The sequence below is a fragment of the Papilio machaon genome, chromosome Z, assembly GCF_912999745.1.
Source record: "Papilio machaon chromosome Z, ilPapMach1.1, whole genome shotgun sequence".
Taxonomy (NCBI): domain Eukaryota; kingdom Metazoa; phylum Arthropoda; class Insecta; order Lepidoptera; family Papilionidae; genus Papilio; species Papilio machaon.
Window position 1 is genome coordinate 8,346,328 of NC_060016.1, and position 25,256 is coordinate 8,371,583.

General features: G+C 34.4%; 2 protein-coding genes across 6 annotated transcripts in view; one reads left to right on the forward strand and one right to left on the reverse strand.

Annotated features, from left to right (window-relative positions):
* The first annotated feature begins 2,320 nt into the window (after nucleotides 1-2,320).
* Nucleotides 2,321-5,930, forward strand: LOC106717043. Its single transcript, XM_014510730.2, has 5 exons — nucleotides 2,321-2,465; nucleotides 4,625-4,757; nucleotides 5,013-5,150; nucleotides 5,352-5,513; nucleotides 5,797-5,930. The coding sequence occupies exons 1-5, from the start codon at nucleotides 2,460-2,462 to the stop codon at nucleotides 5,814-5,816; spliced, it is 459 nt and encodes a 152-aa protein (XP_014366216.2). The 5' UTR covers nucleotides 2,321-2,459; the 3' UTR covers nucleotides 5,817-5,930.
* Nucleotides 5,931-6,606: 676 nt separating this feature from the next.
* LOC106717044 (titin-like) overlaps nucleotides 6,607-25,256 on the reverse strand; it is an 88,085-nt gene continuing 69,435 nt past the window's right edge. For 4 of the 5 annotated variants that reach the window (XM_045686034.1, XM_045686032.1, XM_045686031.1 and 1 more), the window contains 15 exons: nucleotides 16,335-18,425; nucleotides 16,167-16,211; nucleotides 15,160-15,270; nucleotides 14,651-14,803; nucleotides 13,599-14,570; nucleotides 11,756-13,132; nucleotides 11,002-11,289; nucleotides 10,768-10,909; nucleotides 9,882-10,594; nucleotides 9,169-9,471; nucleotides 8,781-9,074; nucleotides 8,550-8,654; nucleotides 8,208-8,402; nucleotides 7,326-7,631; nucleotides 6,607-6,946 (listed from right to left, as the gene is read on the reverse strand). In XM_045686034.1, coding sequence (XP_045541990.1) covers nucleotides 6,750-6,946; nucleotides 7,326-7,631; nucleotides 8,208-8,402; nucleotides 8,550-8,654; nucleotides 8,781-9,074; nucleotides 9,169-9,471; nucleotides 9,882-10,594; nucleotides 10,768-10,909; nucleotides 11,002-11,289; nucleotides 11,756-13,132; nucleotides 13,599-14,570; nucleotides 14,651-14,803; nucleotides 15,160-15,270; nucleotides 16,167-16,211; nucleotides 16,335-18,425 — 7,292 coding nt within the window. In that variant the 3' untranslated portion in view covers nucleotides 6,607-6,749. The remainder of the gene's footprint in view (nucleotides 6,947-7,325; nucleotides 7,632-8,207; nucleotides 8,403-8,549; nucleotides 8,655-8,780; nucleotides 9,075-9,168; nucleotides 9,472-9,881; nucleotides 10,595-10,767; nucleotides 10,910-11,001; nucleotides 11,290-11,755; nucleotides 13,133-13,598; nucleotides 14,571-14,650; nucleotides 14,804-15,159; nucleotides 15,271-16,166; nucleotides 16,212-16,334; nucleotides 18,426-25,256) is intronic. The other variant, XM_045686033.1, reaches the window with a different exon arrangement.

Sequence of the window (25,256 nt, forward strand, 5' to 3'; positions counted from 1 at the left end):
GATTTAATTATTCCGAAGGCTTATCGAGAATTCCACTGCGATACGATGCTCGGAGAAAGATTAATTCAACTAATTGAACAATTTTATTTAAGAGGATTATTAAAACGTTACTTAAATTAAAGTTAAAGTAGCTTATTGGTACTATTTACAGTGATTCGAATCTGTTAGAAATTTTCAGGATTTTCTATAATTAAAAAAAATATTTTGCTTAAAGCTGAGAGGAAAGTAAAGTATAAAATTAGTATATGTAAATAAAAAGCAAAGATTTTGAGAACCAGTAAAAGATCTAAAACCATTGCTTTAAAGATATGGATTAATTTTATTTTTTAAACCCTAAAATACAAACCCGGAATCAATTTATCTTAGTAAAATACATTAAATTCAATACTCGATTATTGTTTTTAGCTTACGCTTAAACTATAAAACATCGAAGTATTTTACTAATACATTTTTTAGCCGACTTCAAAAAGAAGGAGGTTATCAATTCGACTGTATTTTTTTTTTACATAACATAAGTTGGCAAACGAGCAAGCGACCACCTGATTCGCTGAAATAGCGAAGCGACCGCAGCCCATAGATATCCACAATTGCAGACGCGTTGCCTACCTTTAATCAATGGAGACGGGTATGTATAGAAAGAGAATATTTCCCCTTACTATATGTCTCCTACTCCGACAAGTCCCCATCCCATTCCCATTCTTTCCTTTATAAGAAGAACGCACACTCATCAGACGAAACGCGGAATTGCTTCCAATTCACGCCAGTCTTCTGTGTGGTCGTGTTATTTTACGGCCAATTCTTGCAACAGCTGTTGTTTTTGCTGACGTCTTTAGCTGGATGGATGGATGGATGTTTGTTTGAAGGTAACTCCGGAATGGCTCAACGGATCTTGATGATATTTTGGCATATATGTAGAAACTAGCCTGGAAGAACCGCGCCTTAATGCCGCGCGGACAGAGTAGCGGTCGACGGCTAGTATTTAATGAATATTCTGACTTAAAATCCTCTGATCCATTTTAATTTTAACTAACGAATATGTAATTGAATTTGTAAGTTTGCATTCATTAAAAAAAAAATTCATTTGATTTAATACGATTTTCTGAACCAATTCTGCGTAATTCCTTCCAGTCGATATGCAATATACACGCAACTATAAACAGTAACGTTAATTAAAATGCGCAGAAATATTAAACAGTACAAATACGAACATCCCGGAATTGCGATATTCATTTACGAAATTCAATTCATTTATGCATTGCGATGTTACAGTTATGTTTCGTAAATGAATTCTTCCCGGTCGAAATCGATCGCGGTGATATCTCATGGATGGTACCAAATAACAACTTCGCCGTGGGTTTCCATTGCTAAAATTGTCCATTTTCACATTGTATATAAACAATTTAATGTTATAATTGAATTTGGCAAAAATTAATTAACCAATTTTAATATATAAATCGTTTATATGCGAAAACATTTTTAAAATATTTTCCTGACATCAAAATGAAATTGCACTCGTTTTATTTTCAACTTGCCAACTTGAGGACACGATGTAAAAAGTAAAAGGAAAGAAATGTCGAGATGCAAGTGTTCTCAGAGTTTCACGCGCACCAAATACTTTTGAAATATCTAAAATTAAATTCCTACAGCAGGTGTGCCTCACTTTAAATTGTATTTTTGTCAAAGACATTTTTAAAACTCTCACTATAATCTAAACAATCTACGATGTAATATAACATAAAATGTATGAAGAATGTTACGTTTACGGTTTCATGACGTACTTAGTAGTCCTTAGTAGTAATTTAGTATTGTCTACGGTCTAAGGGTGTTGTTAAAGTATTCTACTTATAATGTTCATATTCCCATCCAACGTTGCTCGATTTGACCATTGAAGAGCCATGATCTGATACCTTCAAGAAAGTCTTAGTAAGTGTTAACAAAATAATGACGAAAATGAAATCACATGTACATCTGGTTCTTGTTTTTCTTTTTTTTTTAAATGTCCACACTATTTCTCGTTAAGTTACTTATTTTAAGGGTATTTAAAGTATAATTGTTTCTTAAAAACGGGTTTCGACAAGTTGTATGAAAACAAAATGGAATCAAGCTGCGCATTAAATCTCTAAGTTAATTGGCGTCTCGCCAGGAAAAAAACCAAAGTCGTCCCGCGAAGGAAATCCGGTCATTCCCGGAAAAAGTAATAAATCTTGTTGGGTCGTAGATAGAGAGATCTTTCGGATGTGTCCGGGGGGAGGCGACAGTATCGGGCGAGGGGCGGCGGGGGACCAGGAGCAGGAGTATGCTGTGTACAGTGGTACTTTACCAGTCCCGGGTGTAGTAAGGGACAGATCAATAGCCAAGCGTCCTCCGAGTCTCGGAGTCTCTAGCGTCGCGCACTCGCGTACCGAACCTCGACCGGACAGCACGCACTCTACTCTACTCAAAGAAATTGAACTGCGAACATGGAGGTAAGCACATTTTAACTAATCGAAATACTTATTGATCCCCAATATAAGTAGATTTCGAAATAATTTAGAATTACTGCGACTTTTAAGTGCGATATTACATAAATCAAACTTTATAAATTGTTTTTAATTTATAATACACGCGTCAATTTAAAAAATACATTCCTTTATTTATTATTAATCATAATTGTTCCTCGTGAAATAACAGAAATTTTTACAATACCAAATTATATTGTTAAAGATTGTTTTACTTCCGTTCGTTCTGGTTTTACTTCTTGAATTTACTATTATTTATGCATTTATTCCAAATATATTAATATAAAAAAACAATTGGGAGAATACAAAAATTAAGGGATAAAAATAAACAAGGATTTTTATTTTCAACTTATTGTGAATGATCTGCTGTCATCTGATTCCGATACAAATATTGTGTCGGATTCCGTAACCTATGCAATTTAATCCGTCCCGCTCTAACACGTAGCATATTAATAGATACCATATGTAGGTATTTTTATGGGTCTTTTTGTGGAATGCATCCTCTACGGACTTTTTTGTTTTGTCTCTCTGTAAATCAATACTTATGCCACGGCGTAGAAATAAAGATGAAAACTAGTGTTACATTACGTACAAGCACTTTGTTGCTTTTGTTTCTTTAGTTCCAGGGGTCTTTGTTCGAATTTTAGGTCAGGGATGCAATTCAGCTACGAGATGTCGCCACTTGACATCTGTTTTAGCGGCAAAATTTGTTTATATACAAATTTAATGATAGCGAATTAAAACAATTAAATTGGAGAAATGCTCAATATAAAACTGAGAAATGATCATGAAAGTATATTAGGGACAAGACAGACCCGGATACGGAGCCTGTACACTTCCTGTAAAAACATAAAACAATAAATTATTATCACCACACTTGTTATCAGATTCAAGTGGCAAGCAACTCATTGAGTTTATTTTCGTATTGAGTCCGTAACTATGAAACAATAATGTCGTTGACTGGTCACTATCATTCGTTCGACGTATATTAATAAACATAAGCGATATGAATTTACAAATTGCTCTCTAAAACCACAATTCATGTTGTCAATTGTTTACAAACGAGGACAATAATGATAAAAAATATTAAAGTCAATACCTAATATAATCAACTTTAGAAAATGTGCTTCATTTTTATTTTGAATAGGAAAAAAACTATTATCACCAATTGTCTTCACCTATAAGAAATATTGTGAACTAATTTTAGCAAATTAAAGTATAATTTATATGTTTATTGATTAAAAATATTTATTCAAGTTAAACTATTAAAATTTTTAAAAGTAATATTGAAAAACAACTTTATTCTCATCAAACGTAAAGCTATTGCGAAATTTTATAATGTAAATAAAAAATGCGAAGCGAACTCTTGTATTTAAAACTGCTCCGTTCAGTCAATTAACCGATAGTTAAGCAGATTGTAGATTTAAGACCAAGATGTTGATAGAGTTTTAGTAATTTTAATATAAATAAAATACATTAATTTGCTTGCGTCATTTTCTAAATTATTTTATTCTTTTATTAAATTAAATTCTGTGTCTCAGTCCTTCGTGTTTTATGTACGATGGTAACAGGACGAATGGGATTATAATGATATTTTCAAAAACCATAAAAGAAACTGTGATATTGTTTCTATACAAGTGTTACAAGAGTGGAAACTCACCGTAATGCTGGCGCAACTTCGCATCCGATGTTTATTCGAATTTATAAACCATTTAAGTAATTGATAAGTGTACAAATTTTCATAACGGCGAAAGACCTTTTTGTTTGAACTAGTGTTTCGTTAATGAAAACCCATGGTTAGGTTTACTTGATTCTTTGGAGACTGATATAATGGTTTAGTATAATAATAATCAACCTATATATGTCCACAACTGGACTCAGCTTTTCGTATATTTAGTGAACGCAATACAATTTATATTATTACTATTGATATTATTAAATCAAAGAGGAAATGTATTGACTAGGTATACAATTTTCTAATAAAAGGTCTTTTTCAACAATAATTAAAAAGAAAAAAAAACATACGGTTTACCATCCGACATAATTTTTAGGCTCCCGATTAGCTTACAATACTCTAGTTGGCGAGTTCAAAATTGCTATATTGTTTTGTTATAATTTTGTTGCAGTATAAACAGTGCGGTTGGATGGTTGCTGGTTTGATCCTACTACTGGTGGCTATAGCGTCAGCTGAAGGGGAGGTTTTGGAGAATGGCGACCATGAAGCGGTCGTCCGCAACGAAAGAGGCGCTAAAAGTAGAGGTATATAACATATACATATTATAGTAGAGGTTCATACAATACAAATTGTCTATTTTATATTTATACCATGATAACTCAGCACATGAAAAAAATTGAATTAATTATGGTATCCTTGATTAGAAGTCGTCATGTCATTTTCAATTATTTAAACTATTACCTACCATAACATAAAATTCTTTCATCATTCATCTCATTTCATATTTTTAATTAAAATTAATTAAATATATTTAAGTGTAATTTTATATGTTTGTTCAGAGACATGTCGCTATGTCAGAGGCGCCTGGTCCGAATGCGACTCCAAAACGAACATACGTTCGCGAACGCTTACTTTGAAAAAAGGAGATGTTTCGAACTGCGAACGTACAAAAACGATTCAGAAGAAATGTAAGAAAGGTAAAAACACTTTTATTTTGTTCACTATTACTTCTTTTTTTTTATATTATGTAAAAATGAAGATTCTCACAGTATTTTCAACGGCAAAAAATAATTTGAAGACATGCAATATTATTGTTTTATCGCATTCCGTCATATAAAAACAATAAATCTAATGTCTACTTGATGACACAGTTAAACATATTATTTTTCTGTTAAAAGCGTGTCGTTACGAGAAATCATCATGGAGCGAATGTAGTGCCAATGGCGAGATGTCTAGGACAGACATGTTGAAAGCAAACAGCGACCCGACTTGCGACCAAAGCCGACGCATTACTAAAAAATGCAACAAAAACAAACAAGTCAAGTCCACCAAAGATAAGGGTAAGACACATATAAATAAATAAAAATTACTTCATTCATTTTACACGTATTAATTTTTTAACATATATTGGCGGCTCTTAAATTTGCACTTATCGCTGCGCAGAGCACAATAATTTTTAGGTGTGTCGTGGCGTAGCGGGATGCGGGAGAGGGATTTGCGTAGCGCAAAGATGATCTTAGGCTGACAAGATATTTGAAAAAGAATAATTGTTAGTTATTTATATAAAAGCTTGACTCATATAATATGATGATTATTAACACTTAATTTGTTTTTAATTTCCAGGTCGCAGAAATCGCCAGTAATGTGTGTTTGTAGCTGTGCCTACTATTTAGATTATAACAATGTTTTTTATTATAAAATTGTCATGATTGTTCGTTGATTCTAATTTATGTATTAGTGCCAATATAGTATCATGAAGTGTTGGTTTTAAAGTTATTGTATTTTAAGCATTTATTAGTAACAATGTAATAACAATACAGTTTTACTCTTTAACATTTCAATGTTCGAATCTTGAACTTTAAATACTCGTAATTAGATGCCTTTTCATTTTATCATAATAGTTAAGTTAAATATTTGATATTAAATAAATGAGTACTTAGCTATGTTCTTTTTTTAACCCTAAATAACCTATGTATGACAGAGACCAAAAAGTAACAAGTTAGTTATAGAGTGGACATTAGAAACATTTTCCCTTACAGATTCAATAGTTTTTTTTCCTCTGATTTTGAATTGAAAGATATAATTCTTAACTCATCTGTTATATTCATAATCGCGACCTTTACCAAGAGGAGTAGGATATATTCAATGTATTTTGTAGTCGAAAAAAAAAACATGTTTTATTTGGGTTGCTATTATTTATTTCATTTTTCCATTTTTAATAAAATTCGATGTATATTATTTAAGTCTTATCAATTATTTCGAAATTAATGCACCTATATTTAAAACGTCTCCCCTAGTAAATAAATAAAGATAAGGCTTAAATATTAACATCAAATTTTATAAATTACATTATTAAGTATATTTTTTAAATAAATAAATAATTTAGCTTAATATCTATAATAAATATTTCTTTTTAAATTACATTCATATAAAAATGGTAACAAACTTTAAGCGAGATAGAATTCAAGATGGACGCTCTTCAAATTTTAGTCTAATGTTTACTATTCGCGAACTATATGAACAATAAATTTTGTTCTGAAATATCACAGGTCAATGTTCGAACGTGCGTTATTAATTCACTTGAACAGTTGTTTGGCGTAGTACCATATTCTGAAGAAATACTCGTCACGTCGCAGGAGGGAGCCACGGGCGTAAGATCGTATGTCGGCGTCCATGTTGTGTTCGCGTAGCCACGATGTCGTCGTCTGTGTACTGAAGGACGTCGGCTCTGTCATCTCTGTTTGTTCGCCCGGTTCCTCATCAGCATATGAGTCTGTACAAATTATTGTCACTTAAATTACAAAGTTCAGTAACCAATAAATGATAGCGGGAGAAGTAAGCCAAGGCATATTCTACAAGGAACGAATAACGAATGGTAATGATGATAGTAAGTAACTAAAGAAAAGTGCGTTCAAAGACAAACAATGACTAGATTGTGATTGGTCTCTCAGTCAGTATGACCATGCTCGGTAAAGACCAATATAATTAGTACTGAAGTATAGAGTAATAACAGTTTTAATAAAAAATCGTTAAAGGTTAAATTGAAAAGCTTATAAAAGAAGAAAACGCACTTGCTAAATGCTTCAATAGCATAAGCACTATAAGCACTTTGGTAATTAAAAAAAATATAACAAAAATGAATAAATATTTACCTTCTCCAGGAATAACTTTAAATGGTTCATCGGATTCAAGCGGTTCGCTGATACCAATTTCGTTGCGAGCGTATATTCTTATCATGTAGGTATGGTTCTCACTCAAATCCTTGATATTGAATTTCAATGTTTGACTGTCAACTTTACCAACTTCCATCCACATTGTTTTTGTGACGTCGCGGATGGCTATGTTGTATCCCAACAGAGGGGCACCTCCGTCCCATTCCGGCGTTCCCCAAGACGTCATAACAATGTTATTGCCTACTGTTCTGATTTCTAATGGTCCAATTGGTGGGGAAGGTACAGCTGGAATACAAATTGATAAATAATTAACTTCGGTTATGAAAGCAACGGATTTGTATTCAACTTTTTACTATGACTTCGTTACGCTACTCTCACTTTTTATTTTTATACATCCCCACTGAGAGGATCGAAGCCTACCCTGTATTAGAGATGATTAGACCTAAGACAACCGCGCTGGTTCAGGACATATTGGTTGACTTCACACATATCTATAAATTTCTTCGTAGATATGTGCAGGTTACATCACGATGTTTTCCTTCACCGCAAGAATGTTGGAAAAAAGTACATTTGTAAATCAAAAAACACATTGGTACATGACTGGATTCGAACCCAATACTTGCAGATTACCCTTGAGCCACCGACGCCCTATATTCCTACTATATTCCTACTACTATAATAACATCTTTGTATACATTACTTGTAAAATAAAAATAGTTATCATTTCTTCGGAAGTTTATTTGGCATTTCTTTATACATTTTATTAATTTTAATACGGATATTTGTGTGGAATAACGATTAACCGAGCTAGTTAAAATTCAAATATACTAATAGGAAAAGACTTATTAAAAACAAACTTACTGGCATGTTTCTCCAAATGCACTAATTCTGATTCTGTCGGTAAACTAATGCCAATTATGTTTTCTGCAGATATTCTGAATATGAGATCTTCCTTTTCCCTAATGTTCTCAATACAATGTTCATAGGTTGAACCATTAACTGTGATAATTTTCGACCATGATTTTCTATTTGCTGTCGTATATTCTATTATGTAATCTGAAATTAAAAGTTTTAATTTAAATATGTATGATAAGAAAAAAAAACGACGTCTATAATGCATTAAGTAACTTATTTTCAGGCTCATATTAAAAACCTTCTAAAGGTTTTAGTTATGAAATAATAAACATAATATGTCCATCTTACTTGTTATTACGCTGCCACCATCGCTCTCTGGGGCCATCCACGACAGAGTGACTGATCTCGAAGTAATTTCTCGTACCACAACGTTTAGCGGTTGAGAAGGTGGAGCTAAAATAGTAAATTATTTTAAATATTAAAATAAACATAAATTTTAAGACATAAATTTTAACACAAAATCTTTTTTTTTTGTAAAAAAATTTTAGTATTAAAGTAAGAGATAATAAAAATATTTACATAAAGTTTTCCCAATAGTTATTTCTTGTTCGGGAATGTAAGGTAAGCTCACACCAATTTCATTTCTAGCGTATATTCTCAATTTGTATGACACATTTGCACGCAGTTTTTCTATTTTAGCCGTGGTGTTTGTAACGGTAGCTATTTGTTTCCACTTTTTGCCGTCTTTGATTTCTACAGTGTAGTCCAGTATAGCAGAACCACCATTTCTTTCGGATGGAGACCATGATATCGTGACAGAATCACTAGTTATGCCGTAAATACCTAACGGGCCCAACGGTGGTGATGGCACGTCTGGAATAAATATAAAGCATTATTAAAATAAAACTGTATTAATTTCATATATAAAATGTTCAATTGTCTTAATACTCTTCAAAGTTTTACTTACCCAAAGCTGTCTTTATTACTATCACCTCGCTTTCCAAAGCTTCAGAGACCCCGATAGGATTTATGGCCATTATTCTAAATTTATAACTATTATTTTCATTCAATCCTTGGAAGCAATAAGATGTAACTTCTTTATCAACATCAGCTACTTTAAGCCATTGCCTCATTTCCGGATCATATTTTTCAACTGCGTATTTTGTTATATCTAAGCCGCCATCGTCCAAAGGTGGCTTCCATTGTATTGTGACAGATTCTTTGCTTATTTCCTTCATAACAACAGGGCCTTCTGGTTTACTTGGTACATCTGTAGAAAAAAAACATTATAGTACTTGCAGTCGCCCGGCACTCCGTCCGCGCGGTATTATAAAAAAAACTTAATTAGTAGCCCATGTGTTCTTTCACACTATGTTCTACATTTATGCCAAATTTCAGCGAGATCCGAAGATCCGTTCCGGAGATACCTTCTAACAAACACCCATCCATCAATCCATTCATCCATCCATCTAAACATTCGCATTTATAATATTAGTAAGAATTATTCTGGATTTGAAGACCTATTCAAGGCTTATCTTTCTTATCAAGGTTTTAAATCATAGTGTATATCCTACACATAGATCAATTTCAAAAGATTTAAGAACAATCAAATCAATTTCACATGATAACTAAAGCCCGTACATCAGTGATAATCATCAAAATCGCTGTAATGTAGCTTACCGTATACACTTAAGGTGACGTCGTAAGAAGTGGAGCCAGCGTTATTAGAAGCCTCAATTGTATATTTTGCACTGTGTAACCGTTCAACTTTAGGGATGTTTATCACGCTAACATTATCGTTAATTGTTTTCTGGATGTCGCTTGAATCATCAATCTTAGAGCCATTTCGATACCAAACAATTTGCGGTTTGGGTATACCATCAATGGTAGCAGTTACGGACCATTTATCATTAACTCTAAGCTTTTGTGACCTCTCATTTTCCGTTATATGTATAATAGGTTTCTGTTGCACTTCTATGATACACGATGTTTCTACTTCACCGTAATCGTTAACAGCAACACATTTATATTCCCCTTGAGATTTTTCTTCCACGGAAATTATAAGTGTTGCTACTCTATTGACATATGTAGATTTAGAAGTAATAATTTTCTTTCCATCTTTAAACCAGGTAACTTTTGGTTGAGGCATACCTCCAAATATACAAGTTAGTTCTACATCTTCGTTTGGATTTCCTATTACATCTTTTAATGGTTTTTCTACAGAGGGAGCTTGTTTTGATACTTTTTTCTTTATTAAAATAAATTCAGAGCATTCTGAAGATTCACTAACACCGACTTCGTTAACTGCAAACACTCTGAATCGATAATAAGTATCAACCTTCAAATTTTTAATATAAACTTGAGTTTTCGTGATATTCTCGATTGATAACCACCTAAAAATGGAGAACAAAATTTACAAAAATTAATTTCACAGTAATTAGTTAAAGTCACAGTAAAGTTAAAAGCTGGATCAAAATATATAAAATTCCACATAAGTTGTAACTATGATTTTGATGATTAAATCTTGAGTAAAATGTAAACAATATAATTAGTACGAGAGACTTACTCTGAAGTATTTCTTTCTTGATATTCAACAATGTAGCAAGTAACAACCGAAAATCCATTGCTCTTTGGTTCATCCCAAAATATGTTAATAGAACTGTCATCCACCTCCAATACGTTAGGTTTTCCAGGCGGAGATGGAATATCTGCAAAAACATATTTTAAATATTATTTTCGCCACATGAGATTACCAATTTTAAGTAAATTTATTTGTGTTTTATTCACAACTTCACAATACCTGTAATGACAACATTGATATCAACATCTGCTTTTCCGCAGTTGTTCTCTAGACAAAGTTTATAGATGCCTGCATCCGTATTGTCAACTTTTTTAATAGTGAGACTAGCATTGTTTGAATCTATGAATGGTTTTGTATGCTTGGTCCTCTTTATTATCTTAGAATTAACAATCCATTCGTCATTAGGTTTAGGAACTGCTTCGTAACTGACACTTATTGTTACATCACTTCCTTTCTTTATTTTGTATTCCTTTATGTAGTCTAAGATTTTAGGAGAGAATTCTGTAACTGTAAAAATACATATAAAAATGTATAAATGTAAGCAAATTAATGTACAGTATGTATGTAAATTATATAATAAAGCGTAAACACACACTTTTTTTGTAACGCTGGATCGCAGCAATCACGGCATATTTAAAAAAAAAATCTTTTTGTAATAAAAGCCCTATACTTACGACACGCTTTATGCTACATATTTTCTCACCATAAAACTTAAGGGTGTGTAAATTGAAAAGAAAAAATGTTATGCGAGAAAGGGACTTAATTTTCAAATAGCAGCAACGATGGATGCCATGATAACGGAAATACTCAGCCAATGCTAAATGGCCTTCGTTATCATTTGAGCATTTGAATTTTTTAATTTTTTTTTTAATTAAAAGTTTTAGGCAATGTAAACAATAAATACAAAGTTTTTCTGTGTAACAAAAATGAATGGAAACAGCTAGTATATAAAACAATTTAAAATGGAACTCACCTTCTACTTTTAACTTCGTCGAACACATCGCGTCTAACAACAAACAAGAATATTCACCTTGGTCTTCTTCCAAGCATTTTCTAATAATAACTGTTCGTTTCTTACCATCAGATATTAAGGTAAACTTTTCCGAATCTTCAATTTTATTTTTTCTCCTTAACCAAGTAACATCATATTGGTCATCTGGTATTTCAACAGTTAAATATGCATCTGCATATGCGGGGACTATGATGAATTCAGGTAGACGCATGGTGAAATCAATCGATGGTGTTTCAACAGTCAGAGTCGCTGTGCATTTATCATTACCTACAACGCAAGTGTATTTTCCACCGTCACTCTCTTCGCAGTCATAAATCTTTAACTTTTGTTTTTTACCATCAATTGTAAGTTGAATATGATTTGAAAATTGTATTTCCATGTCATCTTTATACCATTGAACTAATGCATCACCCTTTGTCAGTTCAATTTCGAATGTCGCCTTGTTGCCTTTGTTTACTCTTTGATCTGTAAGACGTGATATGATTTCGGGAGGTAACTCGACAACTGTCACTTCCGCAGTGCATGAATCATCACGTAATATGCACGTGTATTCCCCTTCATCGTGTACTGAAGTATTTCTGATAAATAATTTTCGAACATTGCCTCGTTTCTCAAAATCATATTTATTCTTTTTAGGTTTGATTACTTTACCTTCCTTTTCCCATAATACATCTGCGGTTTCTGAATTTATTTCTACTTCCAAGATTGCGACATCTTTTTCTTTAACTTCGAAATCTTGTAATTTCCTAATAAATTCAGGAGTTGTTTCATGAACTATTAAGTGTGTACTAGTTTCTTGATCTTTTACGATACATTTTATCCTACCAGTATCGGTAAGTTTAGTTTTCTTAATTTTCAGTTTATGTATTCGGGATTCTTGTATTATTTCCCTGTGATCCATTCCACTTAACTCTTTATTATTGTGGTACCATTTAGTAGAAACCGTATGAGAAGTTTCACATTCTAAAATAACTAGTTTTCCTTCTTCTACTTCATAGGATTTATGGAGATTTTTAACAAATACCACTTTATCCACATCGATGGTAACACGAGCTCCATGAGATGCTTTACCAGCGCTATTTGATGCTACACATTTGTAATCACCAGAATCAATTTCAGAATCCACATTACGTATAATTAGTTCGATGTTTTCACCGTCGAATGTTTGGGTAATTGTATCGGAAGGGGTTATTACTTTATTATTTCTGTACCAGGTTATAGTTGGAACGGGGTTTCCCGTAACTTTGGCAAACAGTTTTATAGTACCTTTTTCGTTGACAGTTATTTCTTGGAATCTGTGAATAAATAACGGCGGTTCCGCATCTTCTTCTGTAGGTTCTAAAAGACCAACATAAAAATTATGAGCAGTTAATAAATTAAATTAAATTTTAGAATAATCTTGAGGTTAAATGATCTAGAAACTCTACTTTGTTAAAAATAAAAATTGAATACATATACACATATTAAGGATAAATTAAGATTAAAAATTCCCTGTACTAACATATTTAACAATTTATACAACTCTTAGTCGGCGGTGAATAAAAGTTATTGTCATTTCAAAAGACATTTAAAAAAATACTTATATAATTTAAGTAAGCATTAGCCATCACCATCACGGTGATTGGCCATTGTCGTATGACACCAATAACAATACATTGCTCTTATACAAGTACTGCGGCAGTTGGAATTAACGGCAAGATGAGTTAAGAACTTAATTTAATATTGGTATTTTAAAATATCATTAAAAAAATAACAACTTAATTAGGAAGAAAAATTAGAAGCTCGATTGACTTGTGATATTTACCTTCAATAGTAATAACGGCACTAGTTTGGGTGGATCCCTCTGTATTTTTAGCCTTAAGGGTGTAAATTCCATCATTTATTCCTTTTCTAGGTTTTATTACTGTAATAGTGTGAATATCGCCATCAGTTTTACAGACGTCTGATTTTATCGGTTCATTATTTTTATACCATGTTACTTTCGGTTTCGGATTTCCAACTACTTGAACAGTGAGAACAAAACTTTCTCCTTCTCTAATGGACATGTTTTTAAGAGGTTCAATAACTTGCGGTTTTTCCTTTTGGCCAGTTTTTATTTTCAGTACAATAGGTAGATTCGCTTCACCTTCTCTATTTACAGCAACCACTGTATACGTACCCTCTTGATGTTTCTTTACATTTGTTATTTTTAATACGCTACAGTACATATGCATATCTGATTCTGTCACTATCGAAATATTTTCGTTAGGCACTACTTCTTCGCCTTTAAATAGCCAGACTATATCTGGCTCCGGAATAGCAACAAGTCTACATTCCAACAAAATGTTAGAACCTTCCTCGACATATTGGGCCTTTGGTCTCTTCGAAAATGTTGGCGGAATACCTTCTAATATGTCAGCCAAAGAAGACTCCCTAGACAGACTTTTTCTTGATAAAATAGTCATTTCGGATCCATGATCCGACAAGGGTGCTTCAACAGTTAATTCAGTTGTACTTGATGCAAAACCAGCTGCATTTTTGGCTACGCAAGTAAACGTACCAGCATCTTCTGGGAACACTTCTCGAATGATTAAAGTAGCAACATTATCGTCATCGTAATACATTTGGAAATCCTGAGATGGTTTTATTATAGCTGTTTGTCTGAACCAAGTGATTTGCGGTCTTGGATATCCTTCTACTTGGCATTCAAACTGCACAGTAGATCCATCTGGAGTATGCTTAGGACGTAACTTTTCCACAAATATTGGCGCTATTGCCTGTTCTTCAGACGTAGGTTCTAGAAAAAAGTGAAAGGATTTAGAAACAGTCAAACAGTTTTCCTTTTAAATATAACTACTTGTAAAATTGATTTCTTACTTTCAAATACTGGAAGCTTATCAATTTTTTCATTAAGTTTCTTTTGTAGATATGAAGTGTAGTTTGGTTCATCCATTAGATATTGTGCTGGTACCCAACCTGTTTCTTCAGTTAGATGTTTCCGAACAAACCACCAGTCTTGATTTGTAGTTTCTAAAAAAATAAATAGTTATAATGATATTTATTGAATATATGTATAATTAAAGTATATGTTTACATAGTTTCTGTTTATGACGTAGCAATAATTTTCTTGTTTTTTTTCTTGCTCTATTGTTTAGATGAGTATTAATTTATTATTGTACCCCCTCCGATACAAAGTAATTGAAATAGTCTTTATTGAAATTTTATACTCGACTAGGGATCAGATATAAGGTTCATCTGTAAGGCAACACATTATTTCTTTGGTTACAGGTTTGCTCGAAAAGCTTTTCAGTTGCAAAAGTGTAATTAACATAATATTTTTAGAAGTAAATAAAATGTATAATGAAGTAAAAGTTAATTTTCATTACCTAAGATATATAATCGTTCTCCCTCCACAAGATTTATGGCGTCGTCAGTTTCTGCTACATACGAGTAGACGGCGAAAACTGTGTCACCCCTGCGCACGTTGACTGGAGTTTCTGAGAAATATGTAAGACACTTGTAATGAAATATCAAATCAAATATCATACAAATTTTGTCAATATAGAAACGAATACCATATTTTGATGTGAATGGATGGTAAAAATAAAGTAATAGTGGATTTCAATTGCCGTGAGTATTATAACAATAATTAAAAAAAACTTTTATTGCAGACACATGGTCCATACAAAATAAAATTACAAATTAAATAAAATTACAACACATGTAGATGTGTCAACATGGCTTATACGGGACAGTCCAAACCCACTCTCTCAACAATGAGTAATAATAATACATATTTTCGCCTTATTTATCCTCTTAGAATAAAACAAAGACAACAATATGTATTAATACAAGTGTCACGGCAGTAGAATTTGATAGTTAAAAATAATGTATAGATTTGAGTGTTATACAATTATGTAAAGGAAAGGAAGCTTTCAATATGAATCTGCCAGGTTATATCGATAGGGCCTAAGAAGAGATGAGTAATCGTGACATGACAATGAAGGGGTAACAACTGAAATGACGGATAAAAGATTAATTTGCATGATGAAACCTTGCTGCACCATATGAAGAAGAAGTAAGACCTGGGAGTTGATAAAGATGACTCGTGCCAGATATTTCACGCGTCCACGATTTTATTTTGAGTATGATTAATAAGTCGTATGTAAGTATTGTGGTGATTAGGACTTAACTAGTATCTATGTAATTAAATAATTTAGGATTTAATTTCCTATCGATATCGTCATAAACTATCTTTTCAATAAAAAAATTATTTATGAGAAGTTTTTATATATTCATGTATTAATTAACTGTGAGAAATTTTGCCGCTGGAATGAACTATATGAAATAAATGAAATATCTATGATTTTATAGTGGTGAAAATGTGACTTACCAGGGAATTCCTGCTCCCTAGCTATACTCATCGATACATCCGCTTCTAAAATGTAAATAAATTTAGTTAGTGTAGTAATCAAAATGCACAAAATTATAGTACATACCTTAAAAATTATTTCTTACGAATTATGTAACTTTTAAAAAAAGCTGGGTAAAAAAACTGTACCTTGTATTTCCAAAGGCTTTCTTGGTGTACGTTTAGTAGAAAATGTAAGGTTTTCTTCTTCATATAAAACATTCTTGGGTTTTTTCGGTTTGAGTTCAACATTTACCTCCTCTACTTCACTTATTTCATAGTTTGGTTTTTTTCCCCTTGGTCTAATCACCATTTCAACGTTTTCTTCTGATTCTACATCACTTACTATTATTTCTTCTATTTGACTATTATCTTCAAATTCTTGAGTCACTTTTATAGAAGTTTCCGCAGACCCTTCAGCGTGGGTAGTTTTCATTTTTGGTTTAATAATCACATTGCTGGATAGCGATACGTCTTCGGAAGTGACTTTTTCTGTGCGAGATTTAACATCAAAAGTAACGCCTTCTTGATCATGAACAGTGTATTTAGGTTTTTTGTCTAACGTTATATTTACATCTTGTGTTATTTCTGTCTCTGTCTTTGGCTTAAAAACTTTCGAAGTTACTTCGTCTTCGTTTGTTTTTATATATTCCGGCTGTTTCTTAAAGGGTATTGTAATATCTGCCATTTCATCTCTTACGTTTTCTTCAGTTTCCACGATTTCTACCATTCCCTCTGCTTCTGTTTCTTCATAAAATTGGATTGATGTTTCATTAGCTGCCTCATCAAAAGTAGGGATCCGTTGAGGTTTTAATTTTACTTTACTCGACATAGAGATTTCTTCTTCAGCATAAGAATCTAAATGAATGTTAAATTCTTGTTCCACATCCTCTTTTGTTTTCGTTGTTTTTGGTCTAAATGTTACTATTTCCGGTTCGGCGTCATCCGCTTGTGGAATAGACGATTTCCGAACAGGTTTTAATGTTTTCTTAATAGTTACTTCATCTGTTATTTCTTGTACCTTCTTCAGACTTGGCCTTTTAGGTTTTATTGTAAATTGCTCTGGCTCCGTTTCTGTAGTGGCAATATTCATAGTATCATGGATCTTCTCAGTCGATTCTTTCTCGTGTTTCGCTTCGATACTTAGTTTTATATCTTCAGAATCGAACATTGTTTTCTCCAATGGAGTATGGTGTATTTCAGGTAGTTTAGGCGTCGGGATGACTTCTTTTTTAAGCTTTGCAGCTTCCTTTACATTTCGCGAAAGTATTCCATTTTGACGGATACTTCCTATGGTGGTTATTATTGGCTTAGTGACTGTTGGAGGCCAATCACTTACGAATTTTATACGACTTTTTAATTGAAATTTAGGTAGTGTTACCGATGAAGTATCCTGCTTCAGAGGAGCAACAGTCTTTTTTAACTTAAGTTTTTTAAATACCGGGCCTTCAGTACTATCTACGAATTGAGGTTCACTGGGTTCAAAAGTTTTACTTTCTATTTGAAGAGGAACGAGTTTAGGGTGTTTCTTTGTTGGTTTTTTATCAAATATTTTATCGGTTATTTCCTTTTCACTTTCAATTGAAGTTAATGGCTCATCAATTTTTTGACTCTTTTCCTCTAAATCTTTTTTGATAGGAGTAACTTTTTCACTAGCGTCTGGCATGTCTATGGCAGGTTTCTCTTTTGGCTTTGCTTGTTTTAATTCTACATCATTTTCTTCATATGTAATCTCACTTGGCTTAAGGTTTTCATCTGCTTTTGTTTTCTCTGTCTTTATAGTATCTGGGAAAATATCAGGTTTCTCTAACGTAGTTTTTTCTGCTTCGGGAATTAAAGAAATTTTGACAGGTTTTCGTTTAACCTTTGCTGCTTCTTTTACATTGCGTGATATCTCTCCATTCTGTCGTATACTTCCTAAATTGGTCAATATTGGTTTTAATTCCTTTGGAGGCCAGTCATCAATTATTTTGATGCGGCTCTTTAGCTGGAATTTGAGTAAAGTTACAGTGGAGGTTGGTTCTGGCTTAGGTTTCTGAATAGATTTTTTCAATTTTACTTTTGTAAATTGTATATTTTCAATTTTTTCCGGATGTTGTGGAGTTTCAACATCAAAGTGTTCTACTTTAGAAAGAATTAATTTCTTTGCATCTAATTTTGGCTGTAAATCTAATTCTGATTCCAACGGTTTTTTTAAGTTGTCGTCTTCTTGAACTATGGGCAATTTTTCTAACTTCTCATCTGTAAATCATAAAAAAACATAGTATTTAAAACAGATCCTATAAAAAATAAAAGACTGATTTGGGAAGTCACAGGGAAAAAAAAAACATCAATTTTTTAAAAATTAGTGTCCCTCGCATTGACAGTAAAATACTGTATGCTACAGGACAAGAACATTTTTATTTATTTTTTAAACATTAAAATCAGCTGAATGACAAATATTAAAAAGCAGGGTTATTTGATTCCGTTCTGGCTCACTCCATCTTCCAGACTGTACTCGGTGCTCCCCTGCTCACCTGACAGTGTCATTAATATGTAAATTTAAAATAAGATAATAATAATAATGTAAGAAGTCCTCATTGCCGTAACATTTTGCAAAATAAAAAATTTATAACATTTTGGCATGTCCAAAAAATAAGTAACTGCTGAGTTGATCCGTCCGTTATTTATCCGATGAATATTTATATAGTCATTCAGGCCAACATATCTGTACCGGTGAGAGTGGCGTTTCGGCACTGAGGGGATCTGAACCTACCCCAATTTAGGGGTGACTAGACCATAGTCAACCGCGGTGATCCAGTGCGGGTTGTTTGAATTCACACATAAAATTGAATTTATTCTCAGATATGTGCAGGTTGCATCACGATGTTGTCCTTCATCGTAAGATTATACGTTACTAACGCGTTAAATCAATCGAAAATATGTGTGATATACTTAAGTATATAACATGATGAAAGAAACAATACGACAACTCCAAAGAAAAAACACGACAAGACAGCTCAAGTATGACAATTTTGAAATCAACAGGGGGCGCTAATGAGCTATTGTAATTCAGTGTTATTTATGCCCATCGTGTCTGATAACTTCCTCGGTTTCTATCTGTGTGTTTCACAACCCAACTGACTTATTTATACGTAATTGAAATATGTATCAATTTTCAAATTATGACTAGTTTTAAATAAAATGTTACAAATATATGGTACAATTAATTAATCAAAAAAAAAATACAGTCGAATTGATAATCTACTTCTTTTTGAAGTCGGCTAAAAAGTTAATTTTTAATATGGCGACTCGTCGAATATGGCCATCAGTGTTCGGCGAAATAGCGAAGCGACCGCTGCCGATAAACATCCGCAATTGCAGTTGCGCTGCCTTCCTCTAATCGACGGAAGTGGGGAAGCACAGAAAGAGAATATTTCCCCTTCCTATGCGTCCCCTCCTTCGTCAAACCCACTTCCTTTTCCCATCTTTATGAGAAAAGGGTGGGGAGGTAAAGAAGATTAAATAAAGCGTCCGGCATCGCAATCATAAGACGAAACGCGGAATATTAAGACTTCACGCCAATCATTTGTGTGGTCGCGGTATTACACCGGGCGCGCCGACCAATTCGTGCCACAGATGTTGTTGTGCTGTCGTCTCCCATTGTTAATTTATATCTACCACATTTAGTTCATTATGTACTATATATGTAAACAAATTATCTAATATGTGGACCAATAAGAAACTAATTTTAATATCATCCTGCCCTTTTCTGCAATTAGGAGAATCGGTGCAGTACGAACTACTATTCCAAACATCTGTTTAGCTGTCATATGTTCCCTTTTTTCCAGAGGGGAATGCTTAATGCATACTCCGTGCTTCGGGGCAGACAGGGTATGTGAGATTCTCTCCCCGAATGTCATACCCACTAAACCCCTCTGTTCCCTCAAGGCCATTATGTGGGGCGCCACGGGATCACGTGAGTTTGCAATCGCGACACCCCACTGACCGCCCCGGGAAGGGGCCATCGCTGCGCCCCCACGCCCCCAAAGGGGCGCTGCGCCCTTAGGCGCTCCTCAAAGAGGACACCGTGCAATGTAGGTTCGAGAGTCATATGTTCCCCTATTCTTACGTATATTTTTTCCACAAAATTCAGACTGTACTACCTGTATGAGTAACTACATTCAAACTACCTATATACGGTTCTATTCGGATATTTTATCATTTTGTGTTTCGTGTCATGTGTAAAGAGGAAATTTCCTCTATTGTGTAAACAGTAAGGAATGATTTCTCATCGTCTGCCTAAGTCTTTTTTTATGATGCTATCTTTTTTTTTTGCGAAAAGTTGTTTTTATTTTACGTGGCTTACCGTCTTCAGATGGAACCTCCTCTTCTTTGATCGCTTCTTGAAGCTCAAACACTTGCGGGCTTTCAGAGATCTCTTCGAAATCTGGAACAGATTCTATTTTCACGACAACACTAGTGACGGGTTCTTCTCCTTCCTTTTCAATAGTGGTTATCACTGTTTCTTCTTTTTTAGCTCCTTTACGCTTTTTGATGACTCGCTTCACTGTCTTGATCTTCCGAGTTTCACCACTTTCCGTTTTCACTTCATCAATTTGGACTTGTTCGGGTTCTTCTTCGATCACTTCAGCATTTTGTGTGTCGTGTAAAGTGTCAAATAGAGATGTAGTGTCATCGAGTATTTCGTCTGATGTGTGTTCAGTAATGATTGGTTGGTTATCATATATTTGTGTGGATGTGTTTTCTGTTGTTTCGTGTTTTGGAATTGATTTCTTTTGAACAGTAAGTTTAGTTATTTTACCTTTACGTGGCTTACCGTCGTCATTTGGCACCTCCTCTTCTTTGGTCTTTTCAGGAAGCTCCACCACTTGTGGGACCTCAGGGATCTCTTCGTAATCTGGAGCAGTTTCTTCTGTCACGATAACACTAGTGATGGGTTCTTCTCCTTCATTTTCAATAGTGGTTATCACTGTTTTTTCTTTTTTAGGTCCTTTACGCTTTTTGATGACTCGCTTGACTGTCTTGATCTTCCGAGTTTCACCACTTTCCGTTTTCACTTCATCAATTTGGACTTGTTCGGGTTCTTCTTCGATCACTTCAGCTTCTTCTTTTTCGTATAACGAGTCAAGAGGAGATGTAGTGTCATCGAGTATTTCTTCTGATGTGTGTTCAATAACGATTGGTTGGTTATCATCTATTTGTGTGGATGTGTTTTCTGTTGTTTCGTGTTTTGGAATTGATTTCTTTTGAACAGTAAGTTTAGTAATTTTACCTTTACGTGGCTTACCATCGTCATTTGGCACCTCCTCTTCTTTGGTCTTTTCAGGAAGCTCCACCACTTGTGGGACCTCAGGGATCTCTTCGTAATCTGGAGCAGTTTCTTCTGTCACGATAACACTAGTGACTGGTTCTTCTCCTTCCTTTTCAATAGCGGTTATCACTGTTTTTTCTTTTTTAGGTCCTTTACGCTTTTTGATGACTCGCTTGACTGTCTTGATCTTCCGAGTTTCACCACTTTCCGTTTTCACTTCATCAATTTGGACTTGTTCGGGTTCTTCTTCGATCACTTCAGCATTTTGTGTGTCGTGTAAAGTGTCAAATAGAGATGTAGTGTCATCGAGTATTTCCTCTGATGTGTGTTCAGTAATGATTGGTTGGTTATCATATATTTGTGTGGATGTGTTTTCTGTTGTTTCATGTTTTGGAATTGATTTCTTTTGAACAGTAAGTTTAGTTATTTTACCTTTACGTGGCTTACCATCGTCATTTGGCATCTCCTCTTCTATGGTCTCTTCAGGAAGCTCCACCACTTGTGGGACCTCAGGGATCTCTTCGTAATCTGGAGCAGTTTCTTCTGTCACGATAACACTAGTGATGGGTTCTTCTCCTTCCTTTTCAATAGTGGTTATCACTGTTTTTTCTTTTTTAGGTCCTTTACGCTTTTTGATGACTCGCTTGACTGTCTTGATCTTCCGAGTTTCACCACTTTCCGTTTTCACTTCATCAATTTGGACTTGTTCGGGTTCTTCTTCGATCACTTCAGCATTTTGTGTGTCGTGTAAAGTGTCAAATAGAGATGTAGTGTCATCGAGTATTTCCTCTGATGTGTGTTCAGTAATGATTGGTTGGTTATCATATATTTGTGTGGATGTGTTTTCTGTTGTTTCATGTTTTGGAATTGATTTCTTTTGAACAGAAAGTTTAGTTATTTTACCTTTACGTGGCTTACCATCGTTATTTGGCACCTCCTCTTCTTTGGTCTTTTCAGGAAGCTTCACCACTTGTGGGACCTCAGGGATCTCTTCGTAATCTGGAGCAGTTTCTTCTGTCACGATAACACTAGTGATGGGTTCTTCTCCTTCCTTTTCAATAGTGGTTATCACGGTTTTTTCTTTTTTAGGTCCTTTACGCTTTTTGATGACTCGCTTGACTGTCTTGATCTTCCGAGTTTCACCACTTTCCGTTTTCACTTCATCAATTTGGACTTGTACGGGTTCTTCTTCGATCACTTCAGCTTCTTCTTTTTCGTATAACGAGTCAAGAGGAGATGTAGTGTCATCGAGTATTTCCTCTGATGTGTGTTCAGTAACGATTGGTTGGTTATCATCTATTTGTGTTGATGTGATTTCTGTTGTTTCGTGTTTTGGAATTGGTTTCTTTCGAGTAGTACGTTTAGTTATTTTACTTTTACGTGGCTTCCCATCGTCATTTGGTACCTCCTCTTCTATGGTCTCTTCAGGAAGCTCCACCACTTGTGGGACCTCAGGGATCTCTTCGTAATCTGGAGTAGTTTCTTCTGTCACGATAACACTAGTGATGGGTTCTTCTCCTTCCTTTTCAATTGTGGTTATCACTGTTTTTTCTTTTTTAGGTCCTTTACGCTTTTTGATGACTCGCTTGACTGTCTTGATCTTCCGAGTTTCACCACTTTCCGTTTTCACTTCATCAATTTGGACTTGTTCGGGTTCTTCTTCGATCACTTCAGCAATTTGTGTGTCGTGTAAAGTGTCTAATAGAGATGTAGTGTCATCGAGTATTTCCTCTGATGTGTGTTCAGTAACGATTGGTTGGTTATCATCTATTTGTGTTGATGTGATTTCTGTTGTTTCGTGTTTTGGAATTGATTTCTTTTTAACAGTAAGTTTAGTTATTTTACCTTTACGCGGCTTACCATCGTCATTTGGCATCTCCTCTTCTATGGTCTCTTCAGGAAGCTCCACCACTTGTGGGACCTCAGGGATCTCTTCGTAATCTGGAGCAGTTTCTTCTGTCATGATAACACTAGTGATGGGTTCTTCTCCTTCCTTTTCAATAGTGGTTATCACTGTTTTTTCTTTTTTAGGTCCTTTACGCTTTTTGATGACTCGCTTGACTGTCTTGATCTTCCGAGTTTCACCATTTTCCGTTTTCACTTCATCAATTTGGACTTGTTCGGGTTCTTCTTCGATCACTTCAGCATTTTGTGTGTCGTGTAAAGTGTCAAATAGAGATGTAGTGTCATCGAGTATTTCCTCTGATGAGTGTTCAGTAACGATTGGTTGGTTATCATCTATTTGTGTTGATGTGATTTCTGTTGTTTCGTGTTTTGGAATTGATTTCTTTTTAACAGTAAGTTTAGTTATTTTACCTTTACGCGGCTTACCATCGTCATTTGGCATCTCCTCTTCTATGGTCTCTTCAGGAACTTCCACCACTTGTGGGACCTCAGGGATCTCTTCGTAATCTGGAGCAGTTTCTTCTGTCACGATAACACTAGTGACGGGTTCTTCTCCTTCCTTTTCAATAGTGGTTATCACTGTTTCTTCTTTTTTAGCTCCTTTACGCTTTTTGATGACTCGCTTCACTGTCTTGATCTTCCGAGTTTCACCACTTTCCGTTTTCACTTCATCAATTTGGACTTGTTCGGGTTCTTCGTCGATCACTTCAGCATTTTGTGTGTCGTGTAAAGTGTCAAATAGAGATGTAGTGTCATCGAGTATTTCGTCTGATGTGTGTTCAGTAATGATTGGTTGGTTATCATATATTTGTGTGGATGTGTTTTCTGTTGTTTCGTGTTTTGGAATTGATTTCTTTTGAACAGTAAGTTTAGTTATTTTACCTTTACGTGGCTTACCGTCGTCATTTGGCCCCTCCTCTTCTATGGTCTTTTCAGGAAGCTCCACCACTTGTGGGACCTCAGGGATCTCTTCGTAATCTGGAGCAGTTTCTTCTGTCATGATAACACTAGTGATGGGTTCTTCTCCTTCCTTTTCAATAGTGGTTATCACTGTTTTTTCTTTTTTAGGTCCTTTACGCTTTTTGATGACTCGCTTGACTGTCTTGATCTTCCGAGTTTCACCATTTTCCGTTTTCACTTCATCAATTTGGACTTGTTCGGGTTCTTCTTCGATCACTTCAGCATTTTGTGTGTCGTGTAAAGTGTCAAATAGAGATGTAGTGTCATCGAGTATTTCCTCTGATGTGTGTTCAGTAATGATTGGTTGGTTATCATATATTTGTGTGGATGTGTTTTCTGTTGTTTCATGTTTTGGAATTGATTTCTTTTGAACAGTAAGTTTAGTTATTTTACCTTTACGTGGCTTACCATCGTCATTTGGCACCTCCTCTTCTTTGTTCTTTTCAGGAAGCTTCACCACTTGTGGGACCTCAGGGATCTCTTCGTAATCTGGAGCAGTTTCTTCTGTCACGATAACACTAGTGATGGGTTCTTCTCCTTCCTTTTCAATAGTGGTTATCACTGTTTTTTCTTTTTTAGGTCCTTTACGCTTTTTGATGACTCGCTTGACTGTCTTGATCTTCCGAGTTTCACCACTTTCCGTTTTCACTTCATCAATTTGGACTTGTTCGGGTTCTTCTTCGATCACTTCAGCATTTTGTGTGTCGTGTAAAGTGTCAAATATAGATGTAGTGTCATCGAGTATTTCCTCTGATGTGTGTTCAGTAATGATTGGTTGGTTATCATATATTTGTGTGGATGTGTTTTCTGTTGTTTCGTGTTTTGGAATTGATTTCTTTTGAACAGTAAGTTTAGTAATTTTAGCTTTACGTGGCTTACCATCGTCATTTGGC

Excerpts from the sequence above, each read along its gene's own strand:
- LOC106717043 (XM_014510730.2), top strand. Across the intron at positions 5,151-5,351 it reads TCAGAAGAAATGTAAGAAAG|CGTGTCGTTACGAGAAATCA; the intron begins GTAAAAACACTT and ends TTCTGTTAAAAG. Across the intron at positions 5,514-5,796 it reads CAAGTCCACCAAAGATAAGG|GTCGCAGAAATCGCCAGTAA; the intron begins GTAAGACACATA and ends TTTAATTTCCAG.